Source organism: Rhinolophus sinicus, chromosome 2 (assembly GCF_057876585.1).
Source record: "Rhinolophus sinicus isolate RSI-liver-muscle chromosome 2, RSI-T2T, whole genome shotgun sequence".
In the NCBI taxonomy this organism is placed as follows: domain Eukaryota; kingdom Metazoa; phylum Chordata; class Mammalia; order Chiroptera; family Rhinolophidae; genus Rhinolophus; species Rhinolophus sinicus.
In genome coordinates, this window is record NC_142502.1 from 126,369,355 (window position 1) to 126,388,919 (window position 19,565).

The 19,565-nt window shown below is 37.4% G+C and overlaps 1 protein-coding gene across 1 annotated transcript in view; it reads right to left on the reverse strand.

Moving 5' to 3' along the window:
• Nucleotides 1–225: 225 nt before the first annotated feature.
• The window catches only part of EIF2AK3 (eukaryotic translation initiation factor 2 alpha kinase 3), a 75,945-nt gene continuing 56,605 nt past the window's right edge, over nt 226–19,565 (reverse strand). Inside the window, exons 14-17 of the mRNA XM_019757039.3 lie at nt 16,508–16,675; nt 8,684–8,785; nt 2,684–2,746; nt 226–1,422 (exon numbers count right to left, since the gene is read on the reverse strand). Coding sequence (XP_019612598.3) covers nt 1,222–1,422; nt 2,684–2,746; nt 8,684–8,785; nt 16,508–16,675 — 534 coding nt within the window. The 3' untranslated portion in view covers nt 226–1,221. The remainder of the gene's footprint in view (nt 1,423–2,683; nt 2,747–8,683; nt 8,786–16,507; nt 16,676–19,565) is intronic.

Consider the following 19,565-nt stretch of genomic DNA (forward strand, 5'->3'; position numbering starts at 1 on the left):
GTCCCTGGCACAGAGCAGGCACTGAGCAAATGTCTGTAGATTGCGAGCCCGGTAAATTCTGAAAAGGACTTGGTCAAGTCTTTGGGAAATAATAGAGAAGACACTTGTTTGGAACAGTTTTGGAATCAGCTTTCTTGAGGGTGTGGTTTAGATGTATGATCGCATTTTATAAATTTGAAATACTACCATTTTCGGGCTAATTCCCCAAAATAAGAGTCAACTATAAATAATTAATAAAAGTTTTATTAAATCATTTAGACTTGAAAGAAGTCACAATAGTTAACACACTTAAGTGCGTTCTGTATACCACCAATCCAAATGGATTGAGTTCAGAATTTTTATAAATAAAAAATAAACGTATTTACAGTGAAAAAAAAAAGTTAGCAAGGTAGATGATTTAACTGTTATCTATAATCAGTTTCAGGACAGTACCAACCTACAGGATTACATATAAGACATGTTAAGATTTTATTAGGTTTAAAAAGTCCATAATTAAAGAAGTTAGTTGTAATATGTGATTCATTTCTTACTACGGCTTTTTTTCATCCCAAACCTGAACTTCTGACCCATTTACATAAAAAGTTTTATGATCCCTTTTTTGGAGGTAAAGTACAAAAAGCTCTTAAACTCTCCCAAAAACCATCTAAGGAATAAAGGTATTCAATGCTACAAATGCCACTATAAAACTAGCTGTGGATAGAAACCATTATACAATTTGTGCTACTTGTCCTCCAAAATATTGCAGATTCCTAATTTACCCACCAGGGACAAAAACGGAGTCAGCTTTTTTGGAAATCAGTTTCAAAATCACCACTGTATCTCTAGAAAGCATATTTCTAGAACAACACAGTTACCATATGTAGGGACTTCAATTATTCTGTACTATAAAAATATTCCATTTTAATTCTCTATATACTTTAGGAATTGCTTCCACCTCCCCAGGCAAAAGGTGAGGGCTGTAAAGTGTGGCCAGCCAGTTTCAAGAGACCAACAGAGAAAAAGGAGCGCACGTGAATTCGTGATAGTTGTCTCAGAGTACACCAAAATCAAGAGTTGGCTCAAATTCGGTTACGCCCCCAAATGCAATCCAGTTTAGTTTTGACTTAGAAAAAGTAGTCTGAAATAAACGAGCAAAGAACAAAGTTCTCAAGTCCACAATTCTGGAAAGTCACATTCCTAAGAGGCAGGCTATTCTGTTTGGGGTGCAGGCACGACATAAGGCTAACTGCTTGGCAAAGGGTTCTGGGAGTTGCTGGACTGTCTTGAATGTTTCGTTCCTGATGAACTCATGGAGCGAGACCTCTGTCTGAGCACTGTTTTTCCTGGAAACTCCAAGTCCTCAAATACAGCATTTTCAATGATGGTTGTCGCTTCAGGCCGTTCCATGGGGGATGGAGAGAGCATGTCTTGAACCATCACATACTGAAATATAAAAATTGCTTTGTGATAAAAGGGCCAGGTTTAGACCACTCAACAGTCCCTTAACTCAGGAGCCAGCAAAATTTTTCTGTAAATATATTAGGTTTGTGAGCCAGCTTAATGCAACTTCTCAACTTTGCCAATGAAGTAAAGGTAGCCGTAGACAGTACGTAAGCAAATGGGCATGGCTGTATCCCAAAACTTTATTACAGAAACAGATCTGGCCTGGGGGTCAGAGTTTGCCAACTCCTGCTCCAAATAAATATGGACCATGTAATTGCTTGTTTTCTAATATATAAATCATATCCTTGAAACTCAGACATAATCTGACTTTAAAAGTAAATTCATCTTACGACTACTTATGAATGTACTATTATCGCAATAAAAACTTAAAATATAATCATGCCAGAGATAAATACCTAACACCCTTTTTTTACTTTTTTGAACCTCTATTAATGTAACATATTCTTACGAGTCACCTTGGGAACTGATTCGTTAAATTTGCAAAACATATAACAAACTAACTTCTAGTAAAACATTTCATTTTAGGTTGTTAGTGTACCTCTATATCATTATAAAATTCACTTTAATGCAATCCTTCATTATACTTATAATATTAAAAGATAACTTTAGCCTTTTTCCAATTTGATAATACAAGTCTAATTTACTCCAACTTAATTAAGGAAATTCAAGATTTATCAATGTATACATTTTAAAATGAAATAAAAAGAAACAAAAGCTGCAAAAAGAAACTTCAAAGGTTAATTACAAATGAGTTTCACCATTCAAGACTAGCTCAGTTTTCCCTTCCCACTGTTCTGAACCATTTACTGTGTCACTCGGAGTGGCATAAGGCCAACACACATAATCAATGGAAATTAGTGTCCCCCCCCCCCCTTAAAGAAGCCAGTTTTTAAGATCGCTCCCAAATTCACTAAGATAAACAAATTCATGGCATGATCACAACAGCAACTCCGTTCCTGTGAGGGTGTGCTGGGAGCTCGGCCTTCCGGAAGTGAAAGGCCGCCACAATTCCCGTACCGGATGTCACGCAGCGGGGCACATGCGCACCAGGCCCGAGCCCCGGCCTGACTTCCGGTCTCCGCTTCCGACAGGCAGTGTGTGCTGGAGGTCAGGGCGCTTTCCTCTCTAGACCTTTGGCTTCCTCTTCAGTAAAACGGGGAAAATAGTGAATTGACTGCTAAGGACCTTTTAAGTTCTAAGTGTGATTCTAAAGAAAATAAAAGATGAGAATTATACAAACCTCGTGAGGATATTTCTGAGCAAATAGTGGTGGAAATCTGAGATTTCTTAGATCAGTTAAGACCTAAAAAGAAAGAAAAGTTACTTACTTTAAACCTATTTTGATATATAGCTCTATTTAAACATAAAAATATTTTTTGATACCGTAACAGAGTGACTAAGGAGAAAGATTGAATCTTAAACAGATGGAAAACTTATCAATAGCTTTTCCCGACTTGATCATTTATACATAAGTGCTTCCTGTGCTCTTGCCATCTGATGTACATTGCATCAAATCATCAAAATCTAGAAAATAATTCAGGTATAACTGATTATGGTTGAATTGTACATATGATACTGACAGCTGGATTTTAACTGAAAATAGACTGATTTGTATCAAAAAATTCAGTCATTCATGAATACACTTTTCTGTCCTTACGTGGACAACATTTTCTGTTGGTCTCTAACCTTTTTGCATTTGATAAAAAAGAGCACATTCTTTTTCTTTCTTTTCCTTTCTTTTTTCTTTTTTATGAGTGAAGAAAACCAAGTCAATTGTGCTAAATACTGAGCATAAAACTAAGTTTTTGAAAGTTCTTTGGGAAATTTTCAAGTTACTACTTCCTTCATGTTCTGGTTTCCTTATCTACAAAACAAGGATAATAGGGCCCCCCTTGCACCAGTTTTGAGAATTAAATGAGGTAATTCAGGGAAACTCCTTAGCATAGTACCTGATATTCCTTTTGTAATGATGACAAAAACCAGTTTTGAGAAATAAAATAAAACAAATAAGTCTTCATAGTTCTTGAGAAATAAGCTGTAATGTACTTTTGAAAAAGCAAGAGCTGGTTGGCATTTGTTACTTCCCACTGAAGAGAAACATAAGCTTAACTAGAAGAATCTATCCTGCAGGCACTGGAGGGAGGGTTTCACTTGCTGGGAGATAGGTCCCACGAAACCAAGCGCAGATAAATGCCTGAGCCTGGATTCACAAAGTGATTTTTAATCACGTAGCATTTTTTAAACAAAGTTTTTTATTTTAAAACTTAGAATTGAAAAAAGGCCTTGGCTGTAATTCAATGGGAGAAAATAGTCTTTTCAACAAAAAGGATAGCATAAAGGAAGAGACTGAAAAAGTGAACTCCAAAATTAAAACTTGCTGACCTTTGAAAGACACCATTAAGAAAATAAAATGGCAAGCCACAGAGTGGGAGAAAATAGTCACAATACCTCTATCTGGCAAAGGACTTGATGATGGTCAAGTCCTAACAGATTAGTCATCAGAGAAATGCAAACTCAAACCACATCATGATTCAATTATACCCATACTAGAATTGCTAAAATTGTAAAGACTGAAACGTAAGTGTTGACAAGGAAGTAGAGGAACTAGAACTGTCATACACCGCTGGTGGGAATGAATGTAAAATGACACTTTCTTATAAAGTTAAAGCACTTACCACATAGCTTATCAATGCTACCAAGGTGATGACCCAAGATTAATGAAAACATGTCTACAAAAAGACTGTTCACAAATGTCATCGCATCTTTATCCATAAATGATCCTCCATAGGTAAATGGATACATGAACTGTGCTATATATACAGTGGAATATTATTAAATAATAAAAGGAATGAACTGCTGACACACTTGAGTAACATGAATGAATCTCAAAAACTTTATGGTGAAGTCAAAGAAGGCAGACACAAATAGAGCATATACACTGAAACAGTCCATTTATATGAAACTTTAGAAAAGACAGAAAGTAGAATAGTTGCCTGGGATGAGGACGGGCTGGAAGGAAAGGGGATTGACTGGGAAGGAGCAAAGGAAGCTTCCTCGGGCGATGGAAATGTTCCATATTTTAAATGTAGTAGTGGTTACATGGGTATATAAACTTGTCAAAACTCATCAAACTGTTCACTTCAAGTACATACATTTTATTGTTTGTAAATTATTCCTCAATATAATTGAGTTAAAAAAGGACCTCGGTCAAATCATTGAATAGTCTGTTTTACTTTCTCACTAAGAGAATTTCAGAGAGGTTCTGGCTAAACATAGCAGATTTTCTACTAAATTTTAAGTAAACGTTTTCACTAAAGCAACTGCAAAAGGATGTAAAAAACATGATAAGTCTTTAAGGATGAGTGCAATGGAAGGAAAGATCAAATTTTTGGAAGAGAGAAAGTGGATGCAAGCACACCAACGTCCTTAGCAGAGCAAAGGACAGTAAGCCAGGGTGCCTAGAGGGATAATGCCAATGGATAGGGAAGTGACGAGCTGTGCAGAAGTACAGAAGGCGGGGTGAGGCTCAAGGAGGACGATAGGAGAACTGTCTGAAAGTATGTGTATGGAGTGACACACATAAACATGTGAGTTTCATTTTCTGGTAAAACTGGACCACGAAAATGCAAGATTTAGGGTCACTCAACAAAGAGGAAAGGTATATACTGGGGGGGGGGGGGCATGGAAAACAGTAGGATGAAGTGAAGAGCTGCATGCTAGGACAATAAGACACTCTCCATTTGCCACCCCACCCATCCATACTCTTTCTAGGCAGGAGAATGAAAGCTACTTCTCTGGAGAAAATGGTTCTAGAGAAAAGGCCTACAGATAGATGCTGACATGTGGGGAGTTCCCCCCCACACCCCAAGGTAAGAACTAAATTGTAACCCTTACAGAGAAGTCCATTCTAGTCTCCATTTCAGCCCTATTCTTAAGTATGACTAAACAGCTAAGGATCTCATTATCAACATGAGAAAAAAAAAAAAGCATTAAAAACTCCAGAGTGAGAGATGTTGGTAAGAAGGGAAATAAAGGGATAGTAGGAGGGAATTGTTTTGTGGTGATGGAACAGTTGTGTATCTAGATTGCAGTGGTGCACACAAATTTATACATGAGATAAAATAACATGAAACTATATACACACATTGTAGCAATGTCAACTTCCTGGTTTTGATACTTCACTATAATTATGTAAGATGTAACCATTAGGAGAAATTGGGTGAAAGGTACACTGAATCTCTGTATTATCTATGCAACTTCCTGTGGATCTATATTAATTTCAAAATAGAAAGTTTAAAAAAAAGGATCCAGAGGACAAGAGACAATACAGGGAGAAGAAAACTTAAAACATACCTACACACAATTGAGATTCTCAGAGATAAGTGAAGATAAGAAATCCATGTGCAACGAGTGAAATGCTATAAAAAAGGAAGAATCTTGGACAATAAAAACAGGATTGTCAAAATCAAAAAGTAATTAGGAAAGCTGGAATAACAAGTTAAGGCACTCTTGCAAAGAATAGTACAAAAAAACAGAAAAATGGAAAATAGGAGGGAAAAAGGGGGTTATTTATAGGATTAAGTGTCAGGGGTTCCAAGAAAATAAAATAAAAATTGGAGAATAATTTATAAAAAGTAATATAGGAAATTTACTAGAACTGAAGGATTCACATCTTCTAACTGAAAGGACCTACCAAAGTATTAAGTACAGGAAGTGAGGGGGGAAGAAAGATCAATGAAAGGACTAAATTTCCTAACAGCACTGATGAAGGTCAAGTCCTAAAAGCTTCCAGAAAGGAAAATAAAACAGGTCAAACAGATTCCATACAGAAAAACCGGGCATCAGATTGATACGAGCTTTCAATAGCAGTGCTGTAAGTTGCAATGTTCTGAGGGAAACTGGAATCTGGCCAATGTATTAATTATGTGTGAGGAAGGAAAAGAACACATTTTCAGATACCTGGGGACTCTAAAAGCTTCTCTCTTATACATTCTTCCCAAGGAATTTACTACAGAATGTGCTCTAGCAAAATAAGAGAGTAATGCAAGAAAAAAGGACAACATGGATGGCATCTAGGAAACGAGGTATCCAAGCCAGGAAAGTAGGGAAGCACATCCTTTCTTGACAACTTACAGAAGGTTGAGGCGGAATCGTAACACACTGGAGGACAAAAAGCATTGAGAAGACTCCAGGAAAAAAAAAATCTATCTAGAGAGGTAGATAGACTGATAAGCTATACTGGAAGAACAGAGAAAATATTGTTTGATATGTGACAGATTGTGAACATTTGTTAAAAATTACAACAAACGTTCACAGAAAACTAAGCAATTGAGAAAAGGCAATTCTGAAAAAAAGGATTTTATCAGAAAGAAAAGAAAGTCAATATATTATTTGATCTAGCACAAAACAATATCTGCATGGTCAAGAAAAATACTTCATTTAATCCAATTGTTTTTACATAACTACATTTTTTTTACGGAAATAAAATTCACATAAATAAAATTTACCATTTGAACCATTTTAGAGTGTACAATTCAGTGGTTTTTATTCTATTCACAATGTTGTACAACCGTCACCATTACCTAAGTCCAAAATATTTTCATCACCCGAAGAGAAACCTTGTACCCATTAAACAGTCACTCTCCACCCCTTTCTGCCCCCAACCCCTGGCAACTACTAATCTACTTTGTTTCTACAGACTTGCCTATTCTGGACATTTCATTATCAATGGAATCATATAATATTGGTCTTTTGTGTTTAGCTTCTTTAACACAATGTCTTTAAGGTTCATCTGTGTTGTAGCATGTTATCAGTATTTCATGTCTTTTTATGGTTAATTAATATTCTTTTGCATGTGTATGCTACATTTTGTTTTGCCATTCATCAGCTGTTTGGGTTGTTTCTACTTTCTGGCTATTATGAAAATCCTCTTATGAATGTCTGTGTACAAATTTTTGTGTGGACTTATGTTTTCATTTCTCTTGGGTCTGTACCTAGGAGTGGAACTGCTGAGTCATATGTAACTATGTTTAACTTTTTGAGTAACTATCAAACTGTTTTCCATAGCAGTTGCACCACTTTATATTCCCACTAGCAGTGTATGAGGGTTTCAATTTCTCCACATCCTTGCCAACACTTATTATTTTCTGTTTTTGTTTTCTTTTTAATTATTACAGCCGCCCTATATGGTGTGAGTTAGTATCTTATTGTGATTTTAATTTGCATTTTCCTAATGAATAATGATGTGCTTATTGGCCATTTGCACATTTTCTTTGGAGAAATGTCTATTTAAGTCCTTTGCTCATTTTTTAATTGGGTTGTTTGTCTTTTTGTTGTTGAATTTTAACAGTTCTTAATATATTCTGGATACTAGAACCTTATCAGATATATGATCCACAAATATTTTCTCCCATTCTGTAGGCTGTATTTCTACATTCTTAATAGGGGCCTTTGATCCTTTACAAATGTTGGACCTGTTTAATATCCCTTTCTGGAAGCTTTTAGGGTGTTCCAAAATTTAGTCATTTTGGTAGGTCCTTTGGTTAGAAGCAATGAGCCCTTTGGCTCTATGTGAGGACTACATCCTCTTCTACCATGGCTAGGAGTCAATAGGTAAGGTATAAAACTTTTGTGTGTTTTTTTATTTTTTTAAATGGTGATAAGGGCACACGTTTTGGAAATATGAAGGTGAGTACCAGGGCCAACAGCTATTACAAAAATTGAAGGTGACTTATGAATTGGGAAGAATGTGACAAAAACCTACTTTTAAAAGACTTTCAGTACTATCTTCCTTGAAAACCATGGTCATGGTTTATTCTGAGAGGAAAAAATTAATTATGCTTAGTTTGCCAGCTTTTAAGTGTATGAGTGTGTGGCCACTTGTCCTCTGGAAAATTCTCCTCTGACCAACCACCACCATCACTCCCTCTCTGCCCCCACCCCCATTACCCTGTGGTTCCCCTCGCTTTGTGCTTATTACAAATTTACTGATACTGTTAAGTTATGATGAATTTTAGCAACAACAAGGAACAAAAATTCAGCTAAATAATTTTTGAAGACTGAGCTTTTTGAATAGAAGCAAATAGTCTACAAATCCTCCCTATACAGCTCACATGACCCTTTTCACTTGTAGTTAACTGCTGGTATTAAGAATAACTTTTTCTCCTTCTTCTAAAATTGTTCTTTTGTAAATTTCAGAGTATCTTCTTTCTCCACCTTTTCTGAGGCAGGGAAAACTTACCCTGACTCTCTCCATCTGGGTGCCAAATGGGTACAACAATTCAAACAGGATGAGGCCTAAAGAAAAGATGTCCACTTTATGCGAGTAGTTGTTTCCATGAATCTGAAATCCCATATAAAGAAGAAACATTAGAAAAAAAATTAACAGAAACAATACAATTGATAATATGGCACTGGTGAATCCCAACGTTGACTTTAGTCACTTCTCTGCTTAAATGTATTAGGTTGGTGCAAAAGTAATTGCGGTTTTTGCAGTTATTTTTAACCTTTTGAACCGCAATTATTTTTGCACCAACCTAATAATTGTATATGTAAAAATGGTAGCAAAGAGTTAATCTCTAGAGCCTCTTTTCTTCAACTCACTGCAGCAAGAGTAATTAAACTACTCAGCATCACAGAAGGAAAGCCCAGGAAGGGCTCCGAGATATGCATCAGTAAAACTGGCCTGGCAGAAACCTGGAGCCTTGCAATGGGAAAGTTTGTGGAAGCCAGTAAGAGCTGCTCAACTACCCCCGGGGTGACGTTTTTCAAAGTGAACACTATCTAAAGCAAATCTCTCATTTCTAATCACCTTAGTCCTCACCCATTTTTATGAGAAAATCCTCATTACTCCAAACCACTAATCAACTGTGGTTAGCTCTCATTACAGCACCTAATTACGGACTACTTTGCATTCTTGGTTGTATTTTTCACGTGTATATTTCTTATTTTTCACAACTAGATTAGGAAGCCCTGGAGGGAATAGAACTGCTTCTTTTGTATTTCCACCATCCAACACTAGGTAAGTATGGAGAAGGCCCTCAATCAATACTGAGTTGTTAAAATGAACAGATGAATTACACCCCAACTACTCCATTAAACAAAGCCTCATTCAAATTAAAAGTGACCTGGAGGGGTGGTTCAGGAGAACCCTTTTGCTTGTGACAATTATTTTAGGCACATAACTTGCCATTTGGCAAAACTAAAGAAGGGCAGCATTTTGCGAATGATCTATACTTTTTCATGGGGGAGTCCCAAGGTCGTGGCTAGGATTACAAACCCTTCACGGCCTCCTCTCTGAGCTGCACTTGGTACGTTTCCCTGGTTACTCCCACAACCGCCTGCCTTTATGCACACAGAATATAGAACATCAGATGTAAAGTTTCAAAGACGGTATGAGCTACATCAACCTTACCTCTTATCCCTGGGGTTTGGGAAATATTCAAAGAAAATATGTTCAAAAACAGAGCTTACCAGGGTACAGTGAAAAGGACATCCTCATACAAGAGTGGAGAATATAAACTAACACACCTTCATGATAGGCGACTAGCAATAAACTCCTACTCCGACTTGATGGGCCTAATTAATTTCATCTACCCTAGCATACATGGACATGTGGACAGAGATTTGTACACAGGGATAGTTATCTAAGTGATAATCCTAACAGCAAAAATTACAAGTAACTTAAATGTCCAAAACAAATGTTGAGTAAATTGCCTAGCTGAGAGAATAATACTATGTAGCCAAAAATGTTTTGAAGAACATTTAATAATGTGGGAAATGCTTACATTTTATATTGTATCCAAAATTTTACAGACTAGAATCCAATTTTTTTCCAATAAAATATGTATAAAATGTTATAAGATGTATGTATATACTCCATTACACAAAAGGAAATAACCACTGTTAAAGTTTTAGAGATCTCCTAGTAAATGATTTTTCTTTTTTGTTTTTACATTCCTGTATTTTCCATATTTCCTACCCCTACATAGAGGATAGATTAACATATAATGAGGAGGGGAAAGCATTATTAAATACATTTAAAAAAACAAGTGTAGCTTCATGAACATAAAGCGATCTTTACAGAATATCTGAAAAATAAGGAATTAAGTACAAATCTCAAGGGGGGCAGAATGTAATATACCCTTTCAGAGTTTAAGCTGATTGTTTTATCACTGTGTAATACTAGAACGTGGCCTGTGTTTCCTGGTGATTACAACCAAGAACAAAGTAACTATGGTCTGTGCTCATTTTCTCCTAGAAGGATAAGAAAATTAAGAGCTTTGATAAAAAATATTTTAAAACAATGTCTTAGTACAGCTTCTGAAACTTGGGTAAGACAATTCATACAGCCAAAGTATTTTGAGAGACTTCTTAAAGGGATGTTTTATAAAGTGACAGTTTTTGTATTTAAAAATACAGAGGCATAATAAGAGGTTTATTAAGAGAATTAAGACTGTCCATTTTTAACTACCGTATTTTAACTATCATACATTGCCATGACAAAATTTCTGCAGCTACTCTTGATTTTCTGGCATTAACAACAGTAACAAATATTGTGGGGCCGGCGTGGTGGCTCAGGTGGTTAGAGCTCCATGCTCCTAACTCTGAAGGCTGCCGGTTCAATTCCCACATGGGCCAGTGGGCTCTCAACCACAATGTTGCCAGTTCAATTCCTCGAGTCCCCCAAGGGATGGTGGGCAGCGCCCCCTGCAACTAAGATTGAACATGGCACCTTGAGCTGAACTGCTGCTGAGCTCCAGGGTGGCTCAGTTTGTTGGAATGCGTCTCTCAACCACAAGGTTGCCAATTCGACTCCCGCAAGGGATGGTGGGCTGTGCCCCCTGCAACTAGAAAACGGCAACTGGACCTGGAGCTAAGCTGCACCCTCCACAACTAAGATTGAAAGGATAACAACTGGGCTTTAAAAAAAAGGCCTGGAAGTACACACTGTTCCCCAATAAAGTCCTGTTCCCCTTCCCCAATAAAATCTTTCAAAAAAAAATAAAAAAAATATATATATATATTGCATCCCTTGTCATCAATCTCTTTCTCAGATGGCAACCCTCACCTCCAACATATGTACACATGTGTGTAGACAACACACACACACACACACACACACACACACACACCCCAGTACAAGCCCAAATACAGTCAGCACAACAGTGGGGGGCGGTGGCCAGGATTACCTAGCTGGTGTTTATCTTTTCACTGACATTCACATTCACTCATCTCCCAAACATTTGTGCTGAGTTTTAGGCATTGTTTTAAGTGTTGGGGATAAAGTGAAAAAAGAGATAAGCGAGGCCCCTTTTCTGATAGCTTATATTTTAGAGGGGAAGAAAAACAAACACTTTCAGAGAGTCAAAAATGCTATGAAAAGAATAAACAGTATAATGTGATAGATCCTAAGGGGAAGGGCAGGCGAGTCATCTATTTCAAACAGGGTTGGGGGTGGCAGGGACTCATCTAGGGAGCCCTTCATTCACAGGCATATACATCCAGGTAGAATTCCACTTATTCAGTCATTCCTATTTTGTTTTCACAGTACTTAAAGTGTGAAGGTATATTTCCAGCCACTTGAATAATGGTGAATTAAAAAAATGCTATTAAAAACATTTAGTATCAATTCTGACACGCCTACGTAGAAAAATTGGAAAACACAGAAAAGTCCAAAATACCTTTCAAAGCCCCCTACACAGAAACAGTGACTGCTGACATTTTATGGCTCTTCCTTCCTGTCTTTTTTCCTATGGATATAAATATGTATTTACAGTACTTTGATATTTCGTCCAATTTTAATTTCTTCTTTCACCAGGTCCTGGCCACCTCATTGGACAACGACTCAATTACTTGGGCCAGATTTCTTTTTCTACTCAAGCCAGTTTGGAAACTTTTGGTTGTAAATGATCAAGTATATATAATAATCTCTTATAAATTAAAACCTCTGCCACATGTGTCATTTCTAATTTCTAAATTGATTTGTGGTTTTCCCCCTTTAAGTAGATTTGCTAGAGAGGATTATCTTTTTTATTAAACTACTTAAAAATTTACCACAATGTTGTCGTCTTACTGTTTCACCCATGAGTTTTCATTCCTATTTAACATCTTACAACTCCTGCCCCCCCTCCTATTGAGCTGAATCACTTACACAGTAAAGTGCTTCTACATGAAGGCTTTTCAAATACATTTATCTTCAAATACAATATTGGTAACTTCCTATGAATGTCAATATTTTTCATTTCTTTCATTGTTTTCTTAATACTCTGCATGAGTATTTTTATTATTCATTCAACAGTTACTTAGGAAGGTGTTTGAAATGTCCAGCTAGCCAAAACAGAAGCAACAACAAACAAAAACCCCAAATCAAAACAAACCACTATCATCTTTTTTTATTGCATTGTGATCGCAGCAAGACATTCACAAGTTCTGTTTTCAAACACACTGATGCTTCTTTGTGGTCCAGAAGTTTGAAATGAAAGTGTATCTTATTTTAACTTGTTTATCAATAAATGTTCAAATGCCAACTATATATAAGGCCTAGTATATTTTTCAACTAGCTTCCCTTTTTAACCTTTCTTTTTTGGAAACACACACACAAACACACACACACACACACACACACACACACACTTCTGAAACTTCACACAATCTGAAGTTTCCCCTTTCAGGGGGAAATTTAAACACATTTATTTATTTATTGTCATAACTAATATTTGGCTTTACATCACTTTAAATTTTGTATTTCCATACCTTTCCCTTTTCTTGTAGTTTGCTTTTCGCTTCTGTAGTGATACAGAAGGCAGAAATATTATTTTTAATTCTATTTGCTGAATTTAGGTGCATCAAAGGCAACTCCTTACTCCTATCTTTACTTTCTCTGTTCTTACCACCTTCTGTTTCCTAATCATTATTAATTTAATATGGGAGTGACAGACCCAGATTATTAGGATGACTATATATAAAATTACAAAACTTTTACTATTTTACATTTTGTATTCAATTTTAATTTGGTATTCATATTCATAAGCCATTGACACATATAGTGAATTGGTTTAGCTGTCCACTGCCAATATTTTTATAAGTTTCCCATTCTTAAATTCACTTTCAATAGGTAACATATTCACATGGTTCAAAAAGAAGCATATCGTCAAGTTTCCCTCCCACCTGTCCCTCATATGACCAGTGCCCAGCAGCCACGTCCTGTCTGCTGCTCCCATAACCACTCGTTACTGGCACCTCCTTCTTTACCTAAACATAAGCAAATACACACCTAGCCTCCCCTCCTTTACACAAACCGTTGTACAGTACACTGTGCACACACTTCTACACCTGCTTTTTCCACATAAGAGAATCTTTTCTTTAACTCGTATCTATCTAAAAATGTCTGTTTTCTTTGTACATTGAATAACTCTACGACCAGAAACAAGATTCATGGGTCACAGGCATTTTTCTTCAAAACTGTACATGCTGCTTTATTGTCTTCTGGGGTTGAGTCCTATAGAAAACAAACTCTTTAGCTATAAACGTTTCTTTTTCCCTACCTAAATGCTTATACCATTTTCCCTCTATCTTTGAAATTCAACATGTCAAATTAGAGGGTTCTTCTAAATATTTTTTAATTAAATAAAAAAGGAAAATTTTAAACACAACAAAGAAATGCTTGAATAATGTAAAAAACTGAAACAGTACCATAGGATACTGCACTACAGTAAAATAAAGTCCTTCTTCTCAAAGGCAATTCCTATGACTGGTCTCTGATATAACTTCCAAAGATAATCTAATCCAGCCGTTTCACAGAGTGTGGTCCATGGATCCCTGGGGATCCCAACATCCTTTCAGAGGAGGTCTGCAAAGTCAAGATTCTTTTCATACAATACTAAGACATGATTTGCCTTTTCACTGTGTTGACCATTACACTGCTGAAACCTTAGTATGAATCAAGACAGTGGCAACAAACTGTATTAGCAGTAATTATGTTCTTCAGTGCCACATACGGATAGTTAAAAAACAAAACAACAAAAAAGATAATTTCACTTAAAATGTCCTTGCTGAAGCAGTAAAAATTATTAATTTTATTACATCTTGACTCCTAGGTACACATCTTTATAACATTCTGTGTGACAAAATGGGAAGTAAGTATTCATAAAGCATTTCTGCTCTAAACTGAAGCACAAGGGTTGTCTGGAGAGAAAGAGCTTGTGCAGTTGTTGGAGTTACAATATGAACGAGTTGCTCTTTTCATAGAACACCATTTTGACTTGAAAGAACAATTGGTAGACAAACCACAACTACTCTGACTTGGATACTTGACAGACACTGTCTTAAAGATGAACCATGTGAGAATGGCACTTCCAGGAAAACTGGAATTTTGGAAAATTCGCATTCACCATGGGGACCTGATAGGTTCCTAATCCTTAAAGCTTTTTCTGGTGAGATTGGTGGTAATATTAACCAAAGTGATTTTAAAAAAATATTGTATAATGAATTGTGACAACTTTTGGAAAAGTTGCATAACTTATGGAAACAATAGTTGCCAAATTATCAAGGCACAATGTTACAAAATCACGCATGGGTGAAAGATCCCCATTCAAAGTGCAAAATGAACTAAGGATGTTCAAGTAACAGAGCACAAAACGCTTGATGATATGGTTTTAGATTCCACAGGGCAAATGACTCCTAAGAAATGATCACTCACTGAGTTTTGATGTACTATCAAAGAAGAATACCCACAGTTACCTGAAAATGCTATTAAAAAATTCCTCCCTTTCCAACTACGTATCTGTGTGAGATCAGATTTTCCTCATTTACTTCAGCCAAAATAACATATTGCAACAAACTGAATGCAAAAGCACATATGAGAATCTAGCTCTTGTAAATCAGATATTAAAGAGATTTGTAAAAATGGAAACAAATGCCACTTTTCTAACTTTTTTTGGGAAAAACATTTATTTATCATAAAAATATCTTTAGGATGGGACCGGTGTAAAATTGTTATTTTTAATTTAATTAATAAAATTTTATAAATTTCCCCTTTTGAATCTCTAATATGGCAAATACCCATAGATAAAATCCCGTAAGAAGGGGCTGGCCCGATGGCTCAGGCAGTTGGAGCTCTGTGCTCCTAACCCCGATGGCTGCCAGTTCAATTCCCACATGGGCCAGTGCCAGATGGCTCAGTTGGTTGGAATGCATCCTCTCAACCACAGGGTTGTCGGTTCGACTCCCGCAAGGGATGGTGGGCTGTGTCCCCGGCAACTAGCAATGGCAACTGGACCTGGAGCTGAGCTGCGCCCTCCACAACTAAGACTGAAAGAACAACTTGACTTGGAAAAGTCCCTGAAGTACACACTGTTCCCCAATAAAGTCCTGTTCCCCTTCCCCAATAAAATCTTTAAAAAAAAAAATCCCATAAAAAAACTCTTAGGTTCTCAATCATGTTTACAAGTATAAACAGGTACTGAGACCAAAGTCTGAGAACCGCTGATCTAAGCACATCGAAGCTTGTGCGTGTCATTAGCTGGGTGGTGGCTGGGCTTGCTGCACTGGAGCTCCCAGGATGCCCATCACTCTTCCAGTCTCTGTCCTGTTCGTCTGGAGACAAAGCATCCCACAAGGCAAGATATTCCAGCCTAACTACCTCTATTTCCTGCCATGGTACTTGGGGAAGTTGCCTGAGAATTACTGTGAGGGCAGCTCAATACAGTACCTCTGGCTCAAGCTGGCTCTGAAAAGTTCCTCCAGTTCACACAGGGCAAACTGGAGTTAAGCTTGGGAGGGGGGCGTTCAAAGCATCTTCTTAAGTTTCTGGTTGCTGTCAGGTTCTGGTTCAAAGGGTGAGCATGTTTTATGCATTGTGAGTGTTTCTTTTCAATCCATCCCCAATTCAGGTGGTAGAAACTGCATCCGAGCTGTGTTGCCTGGGGAACACTACTACCAGTTTTCATACTTTTCAGATTTTACTTCAGCAGAACATGGAAGGAGAGTCATGGGGCACATGTAGCTTGCTGCCATGCTAACTAAAAATCTATTTTTAATTCAGAAGGAAAACAAAAAAACTCACCTGCTCTGGGCTCATATACAGTTTGGTCCCCACTTGTCCCGTGTGTCTGGCATATGCTGGCATCGGGGTCAGAACCACCTGATCTTCCTCGTCCTGGTCCATTGCAGTCACCAACCCAAAGTCTCCCACCTTGACCACGTCGTCCAGTGTAAAGAATATGTTGGAAGGCTGAAAATATCAAACCAGACAAAAAGCACAATGGGTGTGTATGGAAAAGGAGAGAAAGGGAATTTACTTAATTAATTAGAAACTAGACATTCTCAAGCATGTTTCTCTTTAAAATGAGCTAATATGAAAATAAGAATAATCTTTCCATGCTACACGCTACACCAGTACCATGAATAAAGCAAAGGGAGTTAGCAATTACATTTTGCCATTTAGCTCATGAGTTAGCAAACAGTTAGCATCTATTTAAACCCTTAGAGACTGACATTCCCTAGGGCATTCTACTTAATGCTCAATGTTATTATTCTATGTACTCTCCCTCTGGTAAGTTTCTCTACATTTATGACTTAATTTATGATTATAACGATAGTAAAGATAATAGCAAATGCATCTATCTCACTTGCAATATACCAAGAGCCATCTGAGCTGTTTACTACTATTCACTCATATGATACAACCCTGTTAGTTCTATTAGTCCTTCACTGTACAGATGTGAAAACTGAAGCCCAGAGAAGTTAACTGCCCAAGGTTCCCAGGCCGTGAGTGGTGGGGCAGAGATTCAAACTCAGGCAGTCCGGCTCCATGAGAAAAGGACTTCTGCTTCGCGACCACAGGTCCAGCATTCTGTACAGTTCGCGCCCTATGGCAGCCGATCACTACTGTCTGTTGAATGAATAGCACAGCTGGCATTGGGGTTTGCGTCTGCGAGCGGAAAGGAGGCTCTCATGGAGAGTCAGAGCTCTTAATACTCCCTTGCACTGCCTCTTTGAAAACCCACATGCTCCCATATATTCTAAGACCTCTGTCCCGAATTCTAGACTCTCATGGGCAACTGTTTAGAACATACAGCTAACCAAATTTCTCATGGGCTCCTCAAATTCAAAGTCCCCTTCATGAAATATATCATGTTTGCCTCAGAACCTACTCTACCCCCTGCTAAGATGACCACCATTCATAGCCCTTGAAATAAGGCAAAAAGAAGCCATTGAGCTCATGAAATTGAATTTCATCAGGCTTCAAATACTGCCAGATAAATAACATTTTATTCCCAAACTCCAAACTACCACTATATAATTTTGACTTTGAAGCAATGCATGAGTTATTGCACATAACCAGTCTATGATAATAACCTCCTGCTCTCCCACAAATAACCTTGTATGAGAGGCAATAATAGACGATGCTGCCTTACATTTCATCGTTCTTCCCCTCTCCTATCGTCTGCTATTCTTTACCGAATACTGCAATACTTTTAAAAAAATGATTTATTTTTAGGCTCTCCAGCATCTATCCCCATGCTTCCACCAGAAGTATCTTGGCTTGACTTTGGGAACTCTCTTCTTCCCTACTGTGCAGCAACGCCATGCTTCTGGTGGAATGTATCGGGAGGTGGCATAAACCCAGCAGCTTAATCCCATCGCCTGGTCAGGACACTGGTTTAGAGATGGGTGTGTGTCCTTGGCCCATAGCAATTGGAAGGGAACCAGGCCTTCCGGTCAATAGTAGGGGAAAGAGCTACTCATACTTTCCCCCCCACCTCCACCCACTACTCCAAACGACGTAAAACACGTGGCCCTGAGACTCGCTGGCAGCAGTCCTGAGACTGGGAAGGGAGAGCCTGCTTGAAATGGAAACAAGAAACGGGGTGAGAGGCAGGGGAACCACGTCCTGGCCACGTCACTTGATCCTAGATCAAGCTTTACTTGGATCTTGGACAGTTCAGTTACAAGGGCCAATAAATTTCCTTTTTTGATTCAATTATTACAAATGATTTTGGTTACAAACAAGAGAATATTCAAAATAAAATGATATGAGCACACAGAATGTCTCAGCCATTGTACTAAGGATACAGTGGGTGAACAGACATGGCTCGTGCCCCTGTGGAAACCAGGGGATACATAATATGACTGTGATAAGAATTATGACGGAGAAATACCAGGTTCTATGAGGACACTGTATATTTAAGGAACTGATAAAAAAATCCCAGTGTAGCTTGAATGAAGAGAAAAATTAAGATCAGAAGTCTGGAGAATCAGGGGCCAGAGAGTGCTGATGACAAAAATGTGACCAAAAAATAAAGTGGGGAGAGAGCCTAGGAGGCTTAATGTTGAGCTCAAAGACAGGTCAGAATGAACAGAATGTATAACTTTTTCAACTGGGAATAAAAATCTTGGGGGAATTGTTTTTCTGGCTCACTAGAAATCTTTAGAAGGAATTTATCTCTAGAAAAGAATAAGTTTTTTGATTTCTAGAAAAAACCGGGAAAATCAACATTCTTCTTGAAATTATTTTGGTGCATGGAGAAATACAGGAAAAATCTTTAGACAACATTTTTAGCATCAAACAAATATTCACCAATATCTCATTAACATTATAAAATCAGCAGAATATTTAAAATTAGTAAAAACATAATTACATGCCTTTCAACTTGGCATTCTGTGTATATAATAAATGTTAAGTACAAGAAGAATGTGTGTATCAGCTAATAGGGTTCAACCAAATGATAAATGTTTACCGTATTCCAATAGCCAGCACTCTTTCAAGTTAGGGGTATCTAGCCTCCTGGTAACCTTCTCCCTTCTAACCAAAATAAATCATCTGTGAACTTCTCATTCAGTGAAGAATAATTCTTGGCAATCAGTTTTGGCCCATATCAAAATCGCTGAAGCATAGTGATTACGTATAATTCACAAACAATTACTTTGGAAAAGAGGAATTATTTCTAATTTTTCTCCCTGCTATTCCAAAATCTTAAAATATATTCAAGGATTAAAAAAACCCACTGATTTTAGAAGAAAATAACTCACCCAAATAGCTACTTTAGTGCCTGAAACAAGTTTGTGGTTACATAGAACAAAACTGAAAGTAATTGAGTCCAAATCTATCAAGAATTTAA